At 40.1% G+C, this 17,592-nt stretch overlaps 1 protein-coding gene across 1 annotated transcript in view; it reads left to right on the forward strand.

Moving 5' to 3' along the window:
* Window positions 1–247: 247 nt before the first annotated feature.
* Window positions 248–17,592, forward strand: part of LOC104471945 (potassium voltage-gated channel subfamily KQT member 1-like) — a 100,320-nt gene continuing 82,975 nt past the window's right edge. Inside the window, exons 1-4 of the mRNA XM_010087461.1 lie at window positions 248–292; window positions 4,284–4,378; window positions 5,168–5,214; window positions 5,984–6,045. Of these exons, the coding sequence (XP_010085763.1) occupies window positions 248–292; window positions 4,284–4,378; window positions 5,168–5,214; window positions 5,984–6,045 (249 nt within the window). The remainder of the gene's footprint in view (window positions 293–4,283; window positions 4,379–5,167; window positions 5,215–5,983; window positions 6,046–17,592) is intronic.

Below are 17,592 nucleotides of genomic sequence, written 5' to 3' on the forward strand. Positions count from 1 at the left end.
TTTAAGAAATATATTACTTTAATAAAAAAATAATTAATAAGGGACAATCTCCGGAGAACAGGCTTCACAACTGAAAGCACAAAGAAAGAGAGGGGCTTCACTGCCCACATCCATTTTCATACATGACCTCCCCACTGCTGCTTGCAGTGGACTAACAAGCTTTCCTGCCCTTAATCTAGACCCCCCAAAAAGGGAGGATATCCTTTTTCCTTCAGATTTGAAGGGCGCAAAGTTTAGGATCAAAAAGATGGCGATGATGATGATGATAACAGTCCAAGAGATCACAGTTTCCGTAAGGCGATGCTTGCTGCTACTTTAAAACCATGTTTCTGATTTCCTCATTGAAATTTAGAAGCACTGCCTGAATTCTTTAGCAATTTTCTACTTTGAATTTTTTTTATTTTTACTAAAATTCATAAGCTAATTTACAGGTAAGGTTGCCTGAGCTTTTCAGAAATTTGTTTCAGTTCTGTATAATGTGCCACTGTTTAGGCTGAAATCTCCTGATTCTGGAGTTTTCTTAGAAAGAGCACATTCAGAAAGTTTCTGCTAGCACATTTCACCTGATATTTTTATTAGACTAAAATTAAGAAAGGCACAATGTCTGAACTACTTGGAAATAATTTTTATAGTCATTTTGTTGAGAAGACCCTTAACACTTGCTGGCCAGCACTTGCAGCTTGACAAGGGACATGGTGTGTCCCAGCGATGTGTCCACTGCTGTTCTCTGAAAAACTGCCTAAATGGGGCCAACTCCATAACACTTGAATTTATTCTCACTTTAAAACCTGATTGTGATCCTTTGCTCTGTGGTAATTACTGAATCATTGCTCTCATAAATTTAGATCATAAACTATTTGCCATGGTATGAACTAAACTGCTCAGAAACAAGAAATCTCCACATTCTCTATCTACCTCCCAAGTCGTATTTGTAAAAGAAAAAAAAAAAAAAAAAGATTTTGAAAATGCCTGAACACTGTGTGCAACATTATCCACCTGGCAAATAAACGCAACTCCCCTGCGGCAGATGATTTGATAGAAGCTGAAAAAGCGTTTGACTGAATAGAATGGGACTATTCAGCTCATTCTTGTTTCCACTCAGTATCCCGCTTGCTGATCTGGCTTCCCAGCTGTGCTCTCCCTTTGCATCTGCAAAATTCCTGGTCTTGGCCATCTACAAAATCCCTCCACAAGCTTGTCTCTCATCCTTCTTTAGTAGTCTTCCTTCTTCTGGAGCAAGTGAAATGTATCTCAGGTCATTCCTGCATCCGAGTGATCCGCTGCTGGTTCTGGCAGGAGCAGAATCTCCCGACAGGAACGTACGGGGGACATCTGATACTTCTCCATAATTTCTGAATACAAGGTTATGACCAAGTTTAAAAATTTGGAGAGCCCCAAAGGTACAGCTTTCAAAAGCACCTGAGTAACTTAATGCACAAAGTCACCTTGAAATTCAAGCCACAAGGTGCTTTTGAAAACCTCTCCTGTGATTAAGAGATAACCACTGTCGGTATTCTTTCCTCAAAAGTATGTTGTAAATCTGCTTTGTTCTATTGTACGCACATAAAATAGTCATAAGAAATTAAAATGTTTAAACTTGTGCCAAGCAGTGACTCTACAGTTTCTGTATCTGAAATTAAGGTAAAGCAGAAGATGCACTTTGAAAACGTCTCTTTCAGCATTTAAGAGGTGTGCCTGGCTGTTTTCTGGTAGATATCTGCCTTCCAAGCTTTTTGTGAAATGTATCTTCCTAAAAGAAAATGCAGGGTTGGTTTTTTTTTGTTTTTTTTGTTTTTTTGGTTTTTTTTTTTTTGTAACTATTGAAAAAGCCCCAAATTTTAGCTGAAGTCCACTGGACTATTCATGCTTAAAATTAGCTGGAACGTAAGTAATTGCAAGGCCAGCACTTAAAAGGAGTGTTTTTTAGAGATGCCTCTGAAGCTTTTGGGGAAGTGAAGCATAGGAAGGAGAGGAAGAGGAAAATTTTGCAAAATAGGTCCCAGCATGAACCCAGCATGGTTCTTAAACTATACCAGCTGTTTGCAGGATACACCTGTATGCCTAAATTTGCCTAGATACACTTTTTTAAGAGCTCAATTAACAACAGGGGTTGATGGCACCACGAGGACAAAAGTCAGTTAGAAAGCAGAGCCTTCCTGTTTAAAAAAAAATTAAATAAAATAAATAAAGAGAAGCTAAACAGAGATACAAAGAAGTTTCAAAGTACATGAAAAGCAATTCTTTGTGAAGCATCACACTTGGGCATCATTTCCTCTTTCAAAGAAGGGGAGAAATTCATGTTCAATTTTAAAGTCCAGGTTTGAATATAGTCCGTATGATGATGTCTGTATAAGAACCCAGCATAATATTACGAAGAATTAATGCCTTTTTTATGGATGTGTTTATGCTCTTGTAAAGTCTGCAGGACTGTTTCAAATTGTGTAGGAAAGATCATATTCTACTGGTAGTCAACGTAAGTCCTGTGTATCGTTTAAGGCGAACGGCTTATGGTTAAGGAAGGATTCTATAGATTATAGGGAAAACGGTAATTAGAAATTAATGGTTTTCTAGGCTTTGTTGGCCCACTTACCAAAAATGAATTTCAGATATTAGTTATAAATCAGATGTCTTCAGCACAGTCTAACCTTACAACTGAATTTCAGAAAGAAAATCACCATACTCGGTTATTCCATTAGCTGGATTCATGAGTAAATAGCCTTTGTCTTCCAGTTGGGAAAGTTTCTAAATGTCTTAAGAGTTACGCACATGGATACAAGTGTGGTATCCATCACAGATCCAGAGACCAGGGATTTGATCTGATTTCCCATTGTCATTTTAAATCTTTTTTTTCCTCTTTCCATGTAAGTTCTTCCTGTTGAGTAAATCAATTTCCTTCTAAAATATGTTTTTAACTTGTGTTATGTCTTTCACCATGGCAAATATCCTATACATAGCATAAACTGAAAACACAGGTTGCACTTCCACTGATGTGGTGAGTAACTGTTGCCTGGTTTGTTAGAGTTTCACTGGAAAATCTGGCCTTTATTGTCTTATAATTCATCATCTTAAGTGATTCATTTGTCATGGTATGAATCATGAATTGTGCGTGTCATCTTTTCTTGTCTCCATACTGGGCTGTACCAAACAGTGTAGTTCAGAGTGTCCTGTACTTCAAAGGATGTTCTCCCATTTTACTTGACTGTTATTTGGTTATATTTCCCAGGATTTCCCCTTACACGGATTCCCCTCTCCCTTTCCCGGGTCTGCATCATCATGTTTACAGTACTAGCCCATGGAAAGACTTATGGGCTTATGGCATCGTTCAATCATATTTCTTTCTCTGTGGCTGTTAGTTAGGATGTATACGTTTGTAAGCAATCAGGGTTCTTGGGAATTCTCCGGCGTTCTCTTTGGCTAGATTAAAGCAATTCCCATTCCTATTTAGCCTTCCGCTAGAGAGTATCTCACGTTCACCCAAGGTTTGCAGTTGGCTTTTGGGAATCTGGCAAACTGCAATATAATTTGTTTGATGAAGTGATATTATTAAAGTAATGATTATTAAAGTAATGATTCCTAAAATGTGGGAGCTACCTCCTGGGCAGGTGCAGGGGACTGCATGAAGGTGCCCCAGCCTGGTTTTTATGTTGTATCCCGCTTTCCTTTGGCTTCAAAAAGAAGATATTCGTGGAATGGGATTGAGGAAAACCTGTAGTGTGTGAGATAAGGTTAAGCAGTGCAGAGACACCTCCTGCTTCTGAAATACAGGTGACAAAATATTTCAGAGACCTCCAGTGGGATACGAATTCCAGTATGTAAGAAGCTACCACTGTAAACTCTTCTCCCTTTTCTCAAAAGATGGAAGAAAGGAGATGTGGTAACTCAGCATTACCAAGGTTTTTACCAAACCTTGAAAATTGCCTACAGAATACTTATAGACAGCATAGGTAAAATGCTTGAAAAAACTAGGATGACCACAAAATTCTGAGCAAAGTGCCAGATACACTTATTTGGCCCTAAGTTCTTCTGGCCTCAAGTTCAGTGGATAATCTCTCAAAAGGCATGTAGACCTGCACTAACAAAAAAGTGGATGAAGTCAGAATTGTCAGAATTATTCCACACAAAATGTATGCTCGTGGCGACTATAAAAATATCTCCAATGTTTACGCAGTGTTAAAAGGGGCTAAAAGAACTTATTATTTATTCTTGAAAAAAGTCTGCATGACCATAGACCATTCCTACATCCTTGTGGCTCAAAGGCATGGCTTTTGGTTTTTATTTTCCAGCAAGCTAGAAAGCCCTATGATGTCCGAGATGTTATTGAGCAGTATTCTCAGGGTCACCTCAACCTCATGGTGCGAATCAAGGAGTTACAGAGGAGGTACGTCAATAAAATTCAGTGTCCGTATCCGTAAACACCCGCAGAGGGGTGGTGGGAACTAAGTCGGTGGCTGGGGCCGGGGATCAAACCAGGACAGGGGTACAGGTGCCGTGTTGCTAGGACTGTGCAAAGTCGGGGAATATAAAATGGCATTCAGGGTAAGTTTTCACACAGGAAGGCAAAGACAGAGAGTTTAAAAATCTGATAATTGGGACTTATAATTTTCATTGCACTTACATGTGTGTTGCCCCAGTCCCCACTAGCTTTGACTATACCCTGTAACCCCAATATGCTAGGGGCTGTGTTATACCTACAGAGTGAAATACTGGTAGAGTTGCACTTCAGAGCAACCTAGGAGATGACAGATAGATCCAACAAGTCATCTGCAGAAAAACAGGGAAAAGAGGAAACAATGCTGTTCACGAGGAAAAGCAACGGTGAATGGTAAATGGTAAAACTTTACAGTGGTTAAATCATAGAATCACAGAATGGTTTGGGTTGGAAGGGACCTTAGAGATCACCTAGTTCCAACCCCCTGCCATGGGCAGGGACACCTCCCACTAGCCCAGGTAAAAAGGAGCTAAAGACCAGTGTAAGCCTAATCCCCTTTTGTTGTTAATTTTTTTATGTCAAGCTATTCTTAGCCCAAAGCAACTCTTTCACTTACAGTACAAACCAGAACTATTTGAACTTCACTTTGCTCGTTTGTGAAGAGGTCTCTCCTCTCCAGCTAGTGAAGATGCTGGTTCAGGCTGATAAAAACTAAAAATGATTCTTTCTGTTTTATAGATTGGACCAATCCATAGGGAAGCCATCTCTTTTTATCTCTGTCTCAGGTAAGTTAATATGAAGTATGTGTCTAAAGTTAATCTGATGAAGATATAATTAATGGAAAATACTCGTTAAAGTACTTTTCATTGTGCTGCCGAATTTTTAAACAGTGCCAACTAGTTGTGAAGTTCAGGCATCCACAACAATATTTAAGTCATCAACACCTTTAAAATAGAGTTGTTCTTATGTTGATATTTAAAGCACCTACTTTCACTGAAGTTTTCAAAATGTTGTCTCTAATCTCTCTGAGACCAGATTTTGAATAAAATGGCATGCTCTGATTGCAGAGTTCCTGGGAAATCAGGAAGATTCACATAGACCTTTGAAAGCTAAGTTTGTTTTCAGCACAGCTGGCTAATGAAAACTCTCTGTTAAGGTCATTTTCAAACTCATGTTCCTATATAGTTATTAGGAGGGAAAAAAAAAGTGTTCCCAAATGCATTGTTCAAATTGGCTGTAGAGTCTTGCATAGTGGCATATTGTTTTGAAATGGCAATTAAAACATTAACAAAATTGGGAACTGTTTTGTTCTCCCAGGTTAAAGCCTAAAATGAAGGTTGAAAGTGCCTTAAACTTAAGTGCTGTTAAAAGCCATGGTGTGGGCTAAAGCTATAAAAAGAAACAAAAAGCTGTTTTTAAGGAATAAAACTACCCGCCTGGCAAAGGTGTTCAGTTACGCTGCGTTGGTGGGCTAGTGAAACACGCCCTGTTGTGGCTTGCTGCTATTTTGTTATGCCACCAGATATTAATTTGCAAATGTTTCTTGTTCCGCAGAAAAAAACAAAGATAGAGGGAATAACACGATTGGTGCCAGGCTGAACAGGGTGGAGGACAAGGTAAGGCTCAGACTGGCGGCGAATGAGGACGTGGTCTGTGATTGAACAGGGCTTGTTTCATGGGATGTGGGGAAAAATTCAGCTTGAAATAGAGTCGAATGCCTGGCTTTTCCGGGTGACAGAGCATAATTTTTGTTGCAGATTGCATTTTTGGTTCTTTCTTGTCATTTTAACAGAATAAGAAAAAAGAGGCTTTAATTGATTTCAGTCTCTTTTGGGACTCTCTTGGGGTTTTGATTTTTAATTGCGTATATTACACATGTCTCAGTGCTCTACTTCCTTCCTCCACAATAGATAAAAGGCTCTGTTCCCTTAATACCTCTGTATGTTGTGGGCCCTAAGATTTCCCTTTGATCGTTGCTCTGCTGTTTATATAACTCAACGTACAATTCCTTCGAGAGAGCGAGAGCAAACCTTGTTCTGTCCTGGTTTTCATTCCTTATGACAAATGGAGTTTCTCCTTTCAAGTGACGTGAACCCATAAAAAATCAGACTTGTTCCATAATCTCAAATTAACAGTTAAGTGCTTTGTAACCCTTTATTTCACTGCTGGCTGTGCTTGAAAAATTAGATGGCAGGTAGAGGCTATGACATTGTTAAAAAATATAGGTTTGCCTATGTTGATATTCAGGAAAGAAACAGAGCTAAGAGAAATGGTTTGAAGCCTTTAGCGATCTCTTACAGTGATTTGGTGAGGGGGTGAAAGAATTTCTTTACTTTAGGATTGTTTCATTCATGTATCTAAACTGTTCATTCGGTATTAAGGAGTGAAATTGTTTCTTGAGGAAAAGAGCTCTCAGAGTGTTTCTTCTACAAGTGTAAGGGTGTGATAATCTCATGAAGGATTTGTTCTGAAGAAATATCCAGCACATATTCTGCAAACCAAAAGAGGGGTGAGCAGCACATCCCGATGGATACGAACCGAACATCCTAATCTCTATTGATTCACTTGTGACGTATCCGTTCCTTACACATTACTCCTTGAGATGATAAACGTGAATGATAGCACTCAGAGCTGTTTTGCAATCTGTTGGAAATAAATGGCATTTGAAAGGGAACAGGTGCCTTTTGGTACAGAGGGTGACACACAGGAAGGGTGCAGTAGAAGACAGGAAAGTTCAGTGCATTTTGCCCAAAGAAGCAGCACTGTGCAGTGCTCACTGGGATCTGTGCTGGTAAGTGTTCTTACACACAGGAGCCCTTTCCTGAAAGTTTGGATGACATTTATTTATTTTCGCTCCATAATGTCAACTAAAAGTGTGTAACGCTAAAAAAATGTCTTGTGACTTGTGACAAAGAGCAATGACTTTTGGGTTTGGACAAATAATTCTCCAATGACAGCTCAAATAGCTTCTCTGTGCTATTTGTAAAATCTGCAGCGAGCCTGGGAAAGCTTTGGGGCTGTACTGGCTCAGAGATAAGCTGTTTGGGGTTATTAATTACTCTTTTTACATCCTTACAAATAAGTACACCGTGAATTTATAGCGACTGTTGGTTTATGTCTTGTAATGAGGCTGTAAAACATTCCCTGTTTAATTTTAGTATAGGCGGGTTAAATTTTAGCCTTGTTTCAAGTAACAGACCTTTCTTTCTTTGCCGTTGCATGAGGTCATCTGTGGTTTCAGAGCTGTATGTTATCTGCCCTATACAGCTAGTCCTATCTGCAGGAATTTTATCTGAAAGTAGCTGAAAGGCTAAAAATAGAGAATTTCAGTTGGACTCAGCAAACAGGGGTATACATGACAACATGCTGGCAACACTGAAATCACATTTTTGCTGCAGCTGCAGACGGTGGCCAAAGCTACTTTTTTGGTATTTTTGCTCTCGGAGATTGTCCTTCTCTTTCCCATAAAGCAAACGGCACGTGGAATGCTTTCAAAATACAATGAAATCCTTACTGAGCTGAGCACTACATAAAGGGTATCTATATCAGCCGGTTCTTAAAGTGACCATGTATTTTAAAGAGTTGCATCCCGTTTGGTTTGTGAATTAATTTTGAATCTTGGACTGGGCACGTGAAAGGGACATTTAAAAACTGAAATGCTTAGCGTCAAACAGCAGTGTATTGGCAGGAATTATGATATTTTATGGCACAGATTGGAACTTCCAAATCAGTAAAAAAAATCATGTTTTCTTCTTTTAGATTTAGGAATATGTTCATTTGAGGGAGAGAGTTCTGTAGAGTCTGTTCATCCCGTGCACTGAGCGAAGCTTTGACCTCTTTGTAGTTTACAGAGTTCATGGTGTGTAACTAAAGGTTGTTTCCTAATATGCAAAATCCGGGGGGATGAATCACCCTTGCAGGAACCTTCCTGCAGATTCCTTCCTGTAGGATTTTGTAATTTTGGCGAGCAACTGAAAAGGTGGTTTTGTCAATGTAACGAGAAACTGCACAACCTGAGAGGCCTTCGTGAAAAGAAATCACAATCCAACACGTAATCGCGGCATATTTTGACTTTGCCATTGTTCTCTGTTGCTTATAAAGCTGAGGGCAGCAAATGCTCTGTTCTTCTCAAGGTGCATTGTCATACGCCGATCCGATCCCTCGGAGAACGTTGCTGAACAGGATTATGGCAGCAAACAAATTTATTTGTGATGACCAGCCTCCTCTCTTTCTATCCTGAACCACCTGTGAGTGACTGTTCAGCCTACCCTCAATTTTGGCTTGCCACCAAAATCCAAATCCGAAGCGGTTTTTGCAGATGGGCGCAGCTGCGTGCGCAGGGCTGTTAATGACGATGAGAGCTCTGCGTGCCGCTGGTTAGTGCTGGGGGTGCCCAGCACCGCCATCCAGGAGCGAGCCCACGGTGCACTCAGGAACTCCTCTTTTCACTGCTTTCATTTTAGCTTGGCTATAAATTACCATAATGCTGACCTTTTAGGGTAAATCAATCTGTTTTTTTCCAACCTTTTGCCGACCATTAATTTAGATGTAACAGGCACAGCTTGCGCTGTTCAGGTGGCCAGCCGGGCTCCTTGCTTGGCTGCCCTGAAGATATTTCAGTCTTAAATATGGGCGCTGCACAAAATCATCTAGAATATACAGCGAGGGCTGGAGCTGGCAGTCACCAGCTATCGACAGGCTGGTGTCAGTAGGTCCTGCCCGTGGACCTCCCAGAGCAGAATAACAGAACCCAGATTTACAAAACAGTTTGAAAAACCATTCTGAGCAGTACACATTATGCTCTGTTCTTGGTTTAGTTGTTTTAAAAATAGGACTTTACCTTCTGCAATGGTTTGGACATTTTAAAATTTGCCTTTTAAGAATAGTTAGAGCAATCCCAAGCAATGTGTCCCTTCTGTATACTCAGAACTATTCCGGTGTCTGACAGTAAGTGCAGTATTAATATCAGTATTACCAAGGTCACACCTAAAATCTTATAACAATCCTTTTCAGTTGTATGGAACGTTAGGAGTAATGCTATCTACTGCTAAATGGTAAGTTGTAGAGATTTAAATGGACATTTCTGCTTATACAGAAGGTATGTAGTAGTGAGACGTGTGACACCTTTTAATGTGAATCCAACAACTCTGCAGGACAATATTAATTCCAAGCATGTGCACGTTTTGATTGCTCACAGCTGAAGATGTGAACCCGTGTATTCTGACTGGTGCTAACCCAAAGGGCAATATGAAGGGCTTCAAACATGCACTGAACAGAGAATCACTTCACTTTTGGAGATTTACTTTAAAAGCAGATTGCACCACTTTTTTAATCAATTAAAAACAAATCTGTCGTGGGAAAGCTTCTGCCCTAAAATAGATGCTGCTGTGCTGCTTGAGTTCCCTACTGGAAATGTGAACTGGTCTTGGAAACCAAAACTGAAACACAGTTCTTTTGAGTTCTGGTTATGGTGATTTGGTTTTCTGTCTTCCATCTACCATGTCTTTGATTGATGGTTACATGTCTAGGTCCCATATTCAGTAAAACTGCAAGGATATGATATATATTTGATACATTTTTCACTGTGAGTGCTGAGTATGGAACTTTTAAAGAAGAGAAATAAGTGCAAAGGTTTTATTTGAGGTGACTTGCAAGAAGTGGTGGAGATCTGTATGTTAAAACATTTATATACACTGTAGGACATTTTCGTCTGGCTAAATAATTTTCTGTAATTGTTTCACCAGAGCATTGATTCTGTCCATACGTGTGTTAGAAACCAGTTTGGCTGGAGCCCTGTTGAACGCAGTCCAGATGAACAGAATGAACATGGATAAGTCTAGGTCCAATTCTGATTTTACTCTTGCTCTCCCCTGCTCTTGCTTTCTAATCGACTAATAGTTCTGCATTGCGAAAGGTTGAATATCTAACTCATTTCTCCGGTTGATTTGCTAAAAAATATATCAACTTAAATTATATATTGCAGAGGGATTTAACTGTAATTTTAATAAATTTGCTATTTTATTGTATCAGAAGGTAGATGGTAATCATGCCATTTCTGCTAATGAACTCCCAGCCCATCCAACGCAGAAGGTTCAGGATGTGCTCCAGAGCTCGTTAAAGGTGATTAGAGTCTCTCCTTTGGCCTGGCAAGCTGTGAAGCGGGCCTTTAAATCAAAACATAAGGTAATCTCAGTGAGCCAACATTTCAGCCCTCCTTCGTCAGGGCAGGCAGGAGCATTGGGCTTTATCAAAGCTGTATGCCTTTGGGGAGGATTTCTTCTTCTGGTTCATGTGATGCAGTTTCGCCCAGTAACAGAGATGTGTCATTACGACATTTCTATTGTAAATGGAAGTATAAATCTGTACATCTGTGTCCTGCTATTGGATGCTCCATATTTACAGTCCTAAGAGCGTACATCGGGTAGTTTAAGATTTTACTGAGACAAGTATTATCTCATCTGCCTCTCCCTGGGTTCCCAGGTACCAGGTTTCATGCTGACAGCTGCTTCACCTAACAGAGTTCTTCGTGTGTGGCCAGACTTCCAGTTCTCTGTGAAATAGCTGTCTTATCTAACATAGGATCAAACCTTGGTGGGATTTTTTTTGTCTATTTTTTATGGTATTCTGTAGCCTGTGGGAGCAGTTCCTGTGGTTCCTGGTGCAAACGTCAGAAGAGGCCTGGACTGGTGATGGCCGTCTTGCACGGCAGTATGGAATGGATAGGGACATTTTGGCTTTATTTTTAATTGAATAATGATGCTGAAAAAATTGATGGCAAAAGACGGACAAGCAACCATCTTCTGACTTTCTGGTCAGTACTGGAGACCATGGTTAGAGCCATGGGTCGCCAGTTGGAAGAGAGGGTTTAGCAAAGTGTCTGGTGGGGAAATATTCAGCGTTGTGCAGGCTGAATGTACATGAGGTGTTGAATATTGGCAGCTTCTGCAATAGGTGTGTGAGGATTTGCCTTCCTGATAGCTAGAAACGGAACAAAAAACTGTGGGTTTGGATGGAAATTCTAAAAGAGATGCGAAATAAATAAAAATCAAAAGAAGCACCACCGAGCAGTTACTCATCTTGTGTATAGTTCTTGCAATAATGCAGAAGTAATAACCTGGGGGATGTGGTGTTATATTAAGAGGCATATGGAAGATGAAGTATCCCAATTAATTCAGTCCTTAGTCTTTTTCCAGATGCTGCAGTACAAGCATACGGAAGCAATTTCGGTGCTGAACTTTGTGACAGAAGATGCCCATTTTCTATAAATTGGATGACAACTAAGTACGTCCTTCATCAATCTAGGTCATTAGGCAGCCTTAAAATTTTGATAGCTTTTCTCTCACCGATCTGATAATATTTCAGTGCGTAAACAAAGAAAAATTGCAGAATTCTATTTCCAATATCATATGCTTTCCATCTTCCCAGCTACAGTGAAATAAAATAATCAGACAAACATGTTAAAAATTAAAACAAAAAAATAATTCCTTGTAGGATTCTCTGCTGCCAGAAGCTTTGGTAGCCAGAGTAGAACAAACTGAGACAGATGAGACAAAGTCATGGAGAAGGGCTCACCTGAGGGTATTAAACAGGATGTCTGTATGTAAACTCCATTTTAGCAAGTACTTTAAACAGTAGTTGGCGATGAATTGGTAAAAAAAGGAAAAGCATGATTTTGTGTATATGTGCTTTTTATGCACCACACCTTGGGAAGGAAAAGCATGATTTTATGTGTATGTGCTTTTTATGCACCACACCTTGGGAGGCTGTAAGGTCTTTGGAATAGCCTTCACCTGCATCCACGTGTTGGCACTAACTTGATCTGTTTGAAGATCGTTAGATCCTACTGCAGGACAAATGAGAAACAATCCATTTTTGCAGTAGTGTTGAAATTGTTTAATATACAGAGTGTTAAGTACTATCTGTAACCTGTAGGGTATTGTCTAGGTGCAGTAGCTTAAATCTAGTTACAGACCTGGCCTGCAGAGCACTGTGACGATGTTTTGTGGCTGTTGCTGACGTGGCAGCTCTTGGATCACAGGAAATGTGATTATATTAAAAAAAAAAAAACAACCCAACCCACAAATCTAGCATCTGAACACAAGTAGCCACAGACAGTGAGGATACTGCAGCTGAGCGGGTGACAGCTCCTTAGCTTATTTGCAGGAATTGAGAGTATATGCTCTCTCAACCCTATAAATAAAGTTAAGCAAGAGACTTATTCTAAAGAATAGTGACTGAAGGTTGTTCAAGCTTGCAGACAGTTGCTGCGCTGCTGTTCAAAAGCAATGACTAAGTAAGTTCTGGTCATTTGGTCACATGCAGTCATCTGTGATGCTCCTCTACATATTTTATGAAAAGTAAAACAGCAAAAGTGAAATACTCCTAAAAAGAAGATTTCTTATTTAAGTGAGCTGCTGTAGATTTTACCCCAAATTTCTAACGCTTCTGGATGCAGACAGTAGTTGGGAAGCATGATGCTGAAGGCAGAGGGTAAACCTTTACAAATACAAAGTGGGTTGCTGTATTTTGTGGGGTTTTTTTTAAATCTCATTTATTTCTTCCCCATTTGGGATCTGGTTAATGACTTTTGAATTCTTACCACTGGCAGCAGCTGAATGCTTGTGGTCTGCAGAGCCGTCCACTTGCTTATTAAGAGCAGAAATCCTAGAGGGATTTTAGGTAACATGTAATATATCCTATAAAATCTAGGCAAAAAGAGGAATGAAATAATGTGTTGCCAGTTGATGATCTTTTAAACATTCTTCAGATGAGTTCCTGGTTGGGGATCGGCTGTTGGTGTTTGTATTTCAGTAGGTATGCAAGTGGATGTAAGGTCTGCAAACTGAGATGACTCAATCTTTTATCAACTGACATACAGTCTGTTTTGTCTGGCATTCAAAGATAAACCCAAGCAAGATCTGAAATGTCGCCTCCATCATTCTTGTGCATAGACTGTTTACATTTGATGTGGAATGAACATGCATGGTGAATATGCCGAGAGAGAATGTGGAGCCGTTGTGTGGACTGAATACTCTGTAGAGCAGATCGGAGAAAAGGGATTGCAGCGAACAACATGTGTGCATGGTGTGCTACGCAGAAGACTTTTGTTTGTCTTTCTTATATGTTAAAGAAGAAATGACCATAAGATCATCTGTTTGTTTTATTTTTGTGTGTGCGTTGCAGATGAGCGACCAAAAAACATTCTAACATAAATGGCAAATCTGGGTTTTGTTACACTAGAATGAACCTTTGCTGAAGTTAGATGCATTGAAGTTGAAATTGTTCCTTGTCAAAGATCTGTTTTTAGAGTGATCTCGCTGGAATTAAAATATTTTCTTTTCATTTGCCATTGAGTATCAGGGAGGAAAAGTGCATGGAGTTGAAAGGACTTGATTCAGGCTGCAGGCTTTTCAGGTTGGAATCTATTCAGCTCTTGGAAGAGATTCAGGGTAGAGGAAGGTATACTCCCTTTCTTAGGCAAAGCCCGTGCCTTCTGTCACCCTATCTGCTCCCCTGCCCCTCCTCCAGATAAAAATTGCAAACCAGAAATGATCCAGTGCTCCTTAGATTGCAGGAATAGGAGAAGGAGCCTTTGCTGCCTGACTCCTGCTTAGAGCTCTGGGAGTCAGAGGGAAGATAAGAAGAGAAATAGGCAGTCAATAAAAGGTAGAATATGAACACCTGGTTCAAAGTGCACCCACCCCTCCTAGTGCTCAGGAAACCAAGATGGCAAATATCATTTCCTCAAATCCTTCTCTGTTCCTGCATCCTACCCACGGGGGTTGTGACAAAACCACAACTCATCTTCAATAAGAAAATCAGCCTGGCAGAGTGGGATTGCCCTGGTGTGCCATGGGCGCGATAGTCCGATGAGCTGCCTCCCTTTAGGATGGACCTTCGTTGAGGTAGCTTTATGATGTTCATTGTAGCGCGAGAGCTCCTGCTCTGATGGATTAAACACACAAAATAGAGAAAGGAAGGGAAAAAGAAGCTCTTTTACAGCTAAAGTGCAGGAAGGGACTTGCCCAAGGTATCACAGCGTTATCTGTGGCACAGCCAGGAATTGAACTTAAGCCGTCTCTGGGACTTCACCACAAATGAGCATTCCTTTTTGTTATTGTGTTTAAAAGCCCCTCTAGTTTTGAATAGTTATATTGGCCAGTGCAGTGTTCAACATAATCATAGGCCATTAATACTAAAACCATGCGGTACTTGAGAACAGCATGTATAAACACATAAACCACACCAACCCAGCCAATATAAATGTACTGGGACTATTTCAGACAGTAGATTTTAAATCTTCTAGAAATTAATCTATTAACATCATTTTTGTAGCCCAGGAGCTTAGAGGTGGAGAAGACTGAACATGCCTACATGGCACAGAAACTGTCCTACATGTAGATAATTATGCATGTAATATTTAAAACTAAACAAATGATATTAAATGCTATATTTGCACAGTCAAGCAGAGAGAAATATTCAAGTGAGTTCAAATATTCATGCAAGTTTCTATTTTAAGAGTCCTGGATCCAACATTGCTCACCATTGACCCTTCTGCGTCATCTGTTAATCTTGGGTTTATTTCACTTTCTTTCTCTCTCTTTTTTAAACAGATGATTCCACTTAAATCGACACTTGGTTTCCATTAGACAGATAGAAGGTGATTCACTTAGTAACATGTGCGTCTTTATCTAGTTAAGTCCTAATAGCCTTAATATATCAAGGAAGCTGGTCTGATTAACAGCACTAAAGGTTTTGTCAGACACTTCACCTAATAAATACTGTCCTTTGTCCAGCTCTAGAAAAATACATTATGTTTCCAAATGGAAAATGTGTACAGCCTTATAAATATTCTAAAATTATCCCTATAAAAAATATATGTTGACAGTAGAAGTTACATCTACATATATGTCTGTGTTTGTCTACTAACCCAAATGTGGGTTGGCTCTTTGCCCTGCCTGGGCTGACCTTTTTCTGTTTTATCGTTTCACGATGGAGCCACCATTCGTGTGTGATTTTCTTCCTGTTCGCTTGAGCTTTGTGCAGATTCTTTGATGGTTCTTTGTCTCTGGTTGCCATAGCTTATCTCTCCCGGGGTAGGTGGATATGTGAGTATTGGTTGTGCTGCTCTAGTTAATGTTGGCAACAAAGACATCTGACTGGGCTTGATTATCATGTAAGATCATCCTGCCAAATGAGGCAGTCAAAACAAAAACCCACAGAGTAAAATCCATTTGAAATGTCAGCTTGAATGGAGATGGGGTCCATGCTTCGTCATCGCTGAAGTTTTCTGGAAGCTTTCCAGTTGTGCCACCAGTGTCTGTGATTGCACGCTGTGGTCGTCAGGGTCCTGAAGGAAGCTTTTATTCTGCTACTCCTGAGTTTCCAGAGAGTTTCCACCAGAGGAGTTTTACAGCAGAACACCTTAGAAAGGAAATGGGCAAGGAGAATATTTACTACTTCTCAAAAAGAGACAGACTGAGCCTTAGTCATGGATCTTCCACCTCTGTGTTTGCTTCATGGTACATAAGAGAGGTTTGGCCAAGCTTTGAGGTCAAATGATCAGTCCCAAAGAGATGTTGCCATACACTCTCAGCAGAATTTTGGTAGCAGAATCAACTGGGGACAAGAACAGTGCCTTTCACTGGGTTCTACTGAAGCACAAACTTCATACTCTTCCATTGAACACAGTGGCCCCAGGGCCCAGAGATCCACCTTTGGGTGACACCACATCCACGCATGGCTTATTAGCTGGGGCACAATACTTTGTGAAGGTCCAGCTGTTCCTGGTTTTAACACGGGCAGCGCTGGTTCATCCCTCTTGGCAGCACGCTTTTGACTGTAGCTGACTTGCCACGATGCCCACAATGAATGGGTCATTCACAGGTGGCTCCGAGAGAGTGGTTGACAAAGCTGGTTTGGAATCCAAGCCCTCTAAATCTCTCTGGAGAGGAATTTCTGAATCTCCTGGCAGATAGAAGAAAAGGGCAGTGGAAAGTAATTTCCTTTGCACAGAGAAAGGGGAGGAGGAGGATGATCAGTTAATGGTGCTACATGCCAGAATCAAAAGGGCTGTGATTCCTACAAACACGGTTACCTTCATTTTGTTTTCTGTGCACTGGCTGTCCAATTTCAGTGAAAAATCACTTAAAATCATAGCAGACCTGAAAGAGAATGAGAATGTTTATTTTGGTTGGATTGGAATGGGTTTTTTGGTTATGAGTGGTTGTGGTAAACCCAGAGAGCCCAACTTGATGCGTATTCTTTTGTGCAAAGTCCAAACAAATAGTTTCCTTTTCTTCTCCTGTCCCTTTGGTATTTGTTAGCAGTGAACAACACAGGCCAGCTGCCATTCAGTCCTGGGATGGCTGCTCTGATATCTGAAGGTGTAATTAAATTAGGACACAAGCAAATTCATTAGGTACACCATTGACTGCTCAATGTGTATTATTCTTCAGAGCTACATGTTAGAGGAGTGTGAATTATATTGTGAAACGAAGCCCTAAAAACAATCGACCTTCATTTTCCCCCACTGAAATTCCCCATCCGTATGCTCCCCACACCTTTCCTGAGAGAGGCTTGTGCTAATTAATACCTGTGAAGCAAATAAGGGTTAAACTGATAAATGCAGCAGAGAATCTTGGAAAAAAATTAATTGTTCCATCTTCAGAGGCACAAAGATGCACTCAGAGAGTTGAAGCCTTTGGGATGTATGGCCTCTTTGCAATGCCAAAATTTATAATGTAATAGAATTAGTCCAGCCTCCACCTGATAATAATTTAAGTTTGTTTTTCTCTCCAGCTGCCCTGTCATGTGTTTAGATGGGACTTTTGTGTTTTCCAGTGATGCTGGAACTTGGATATTATCAATGCCAAACAGTAAAACAGTATTCTAGCCAGGGAGATTTGTGAATTATAGCTGCCTAGGCTTTTAAACACAAAATAAAAACAATGTAAATACAGCAGGACAAATCAAAATGTAGGTGTTTTCTTGCTAGGTAAATAAGTAGTAGATAGCTAGTGGTACTCTAAAATTTAAACAGTAATTAACTCCAGAAATTGTCATAGAAAAATGTGGTTTTATCCATTTTGTAGTATGCTTGCAGTGAGGAGAGAAAAAAAAAAAAAAAAGGAAACCAGTTACCAAGATGAATTATTTGAGGT

The sequence above is a fragment of the Pterocles gutturalis genome, unplaced genomic scaffold, assembly GCF_000699245.1.
Source record: "Pterocles gutturalis isolate BGI_N339 unplaced genomic scaffold, ASM69924v1 scaffold10891, whole genome shotgun sequence".
Lineage (NCBI taxonomy): Eukaryota > Metazoa > Chordata > Aves > Pterocliformes > Pteroclidae > Pterocles > Pterocles gutturalis.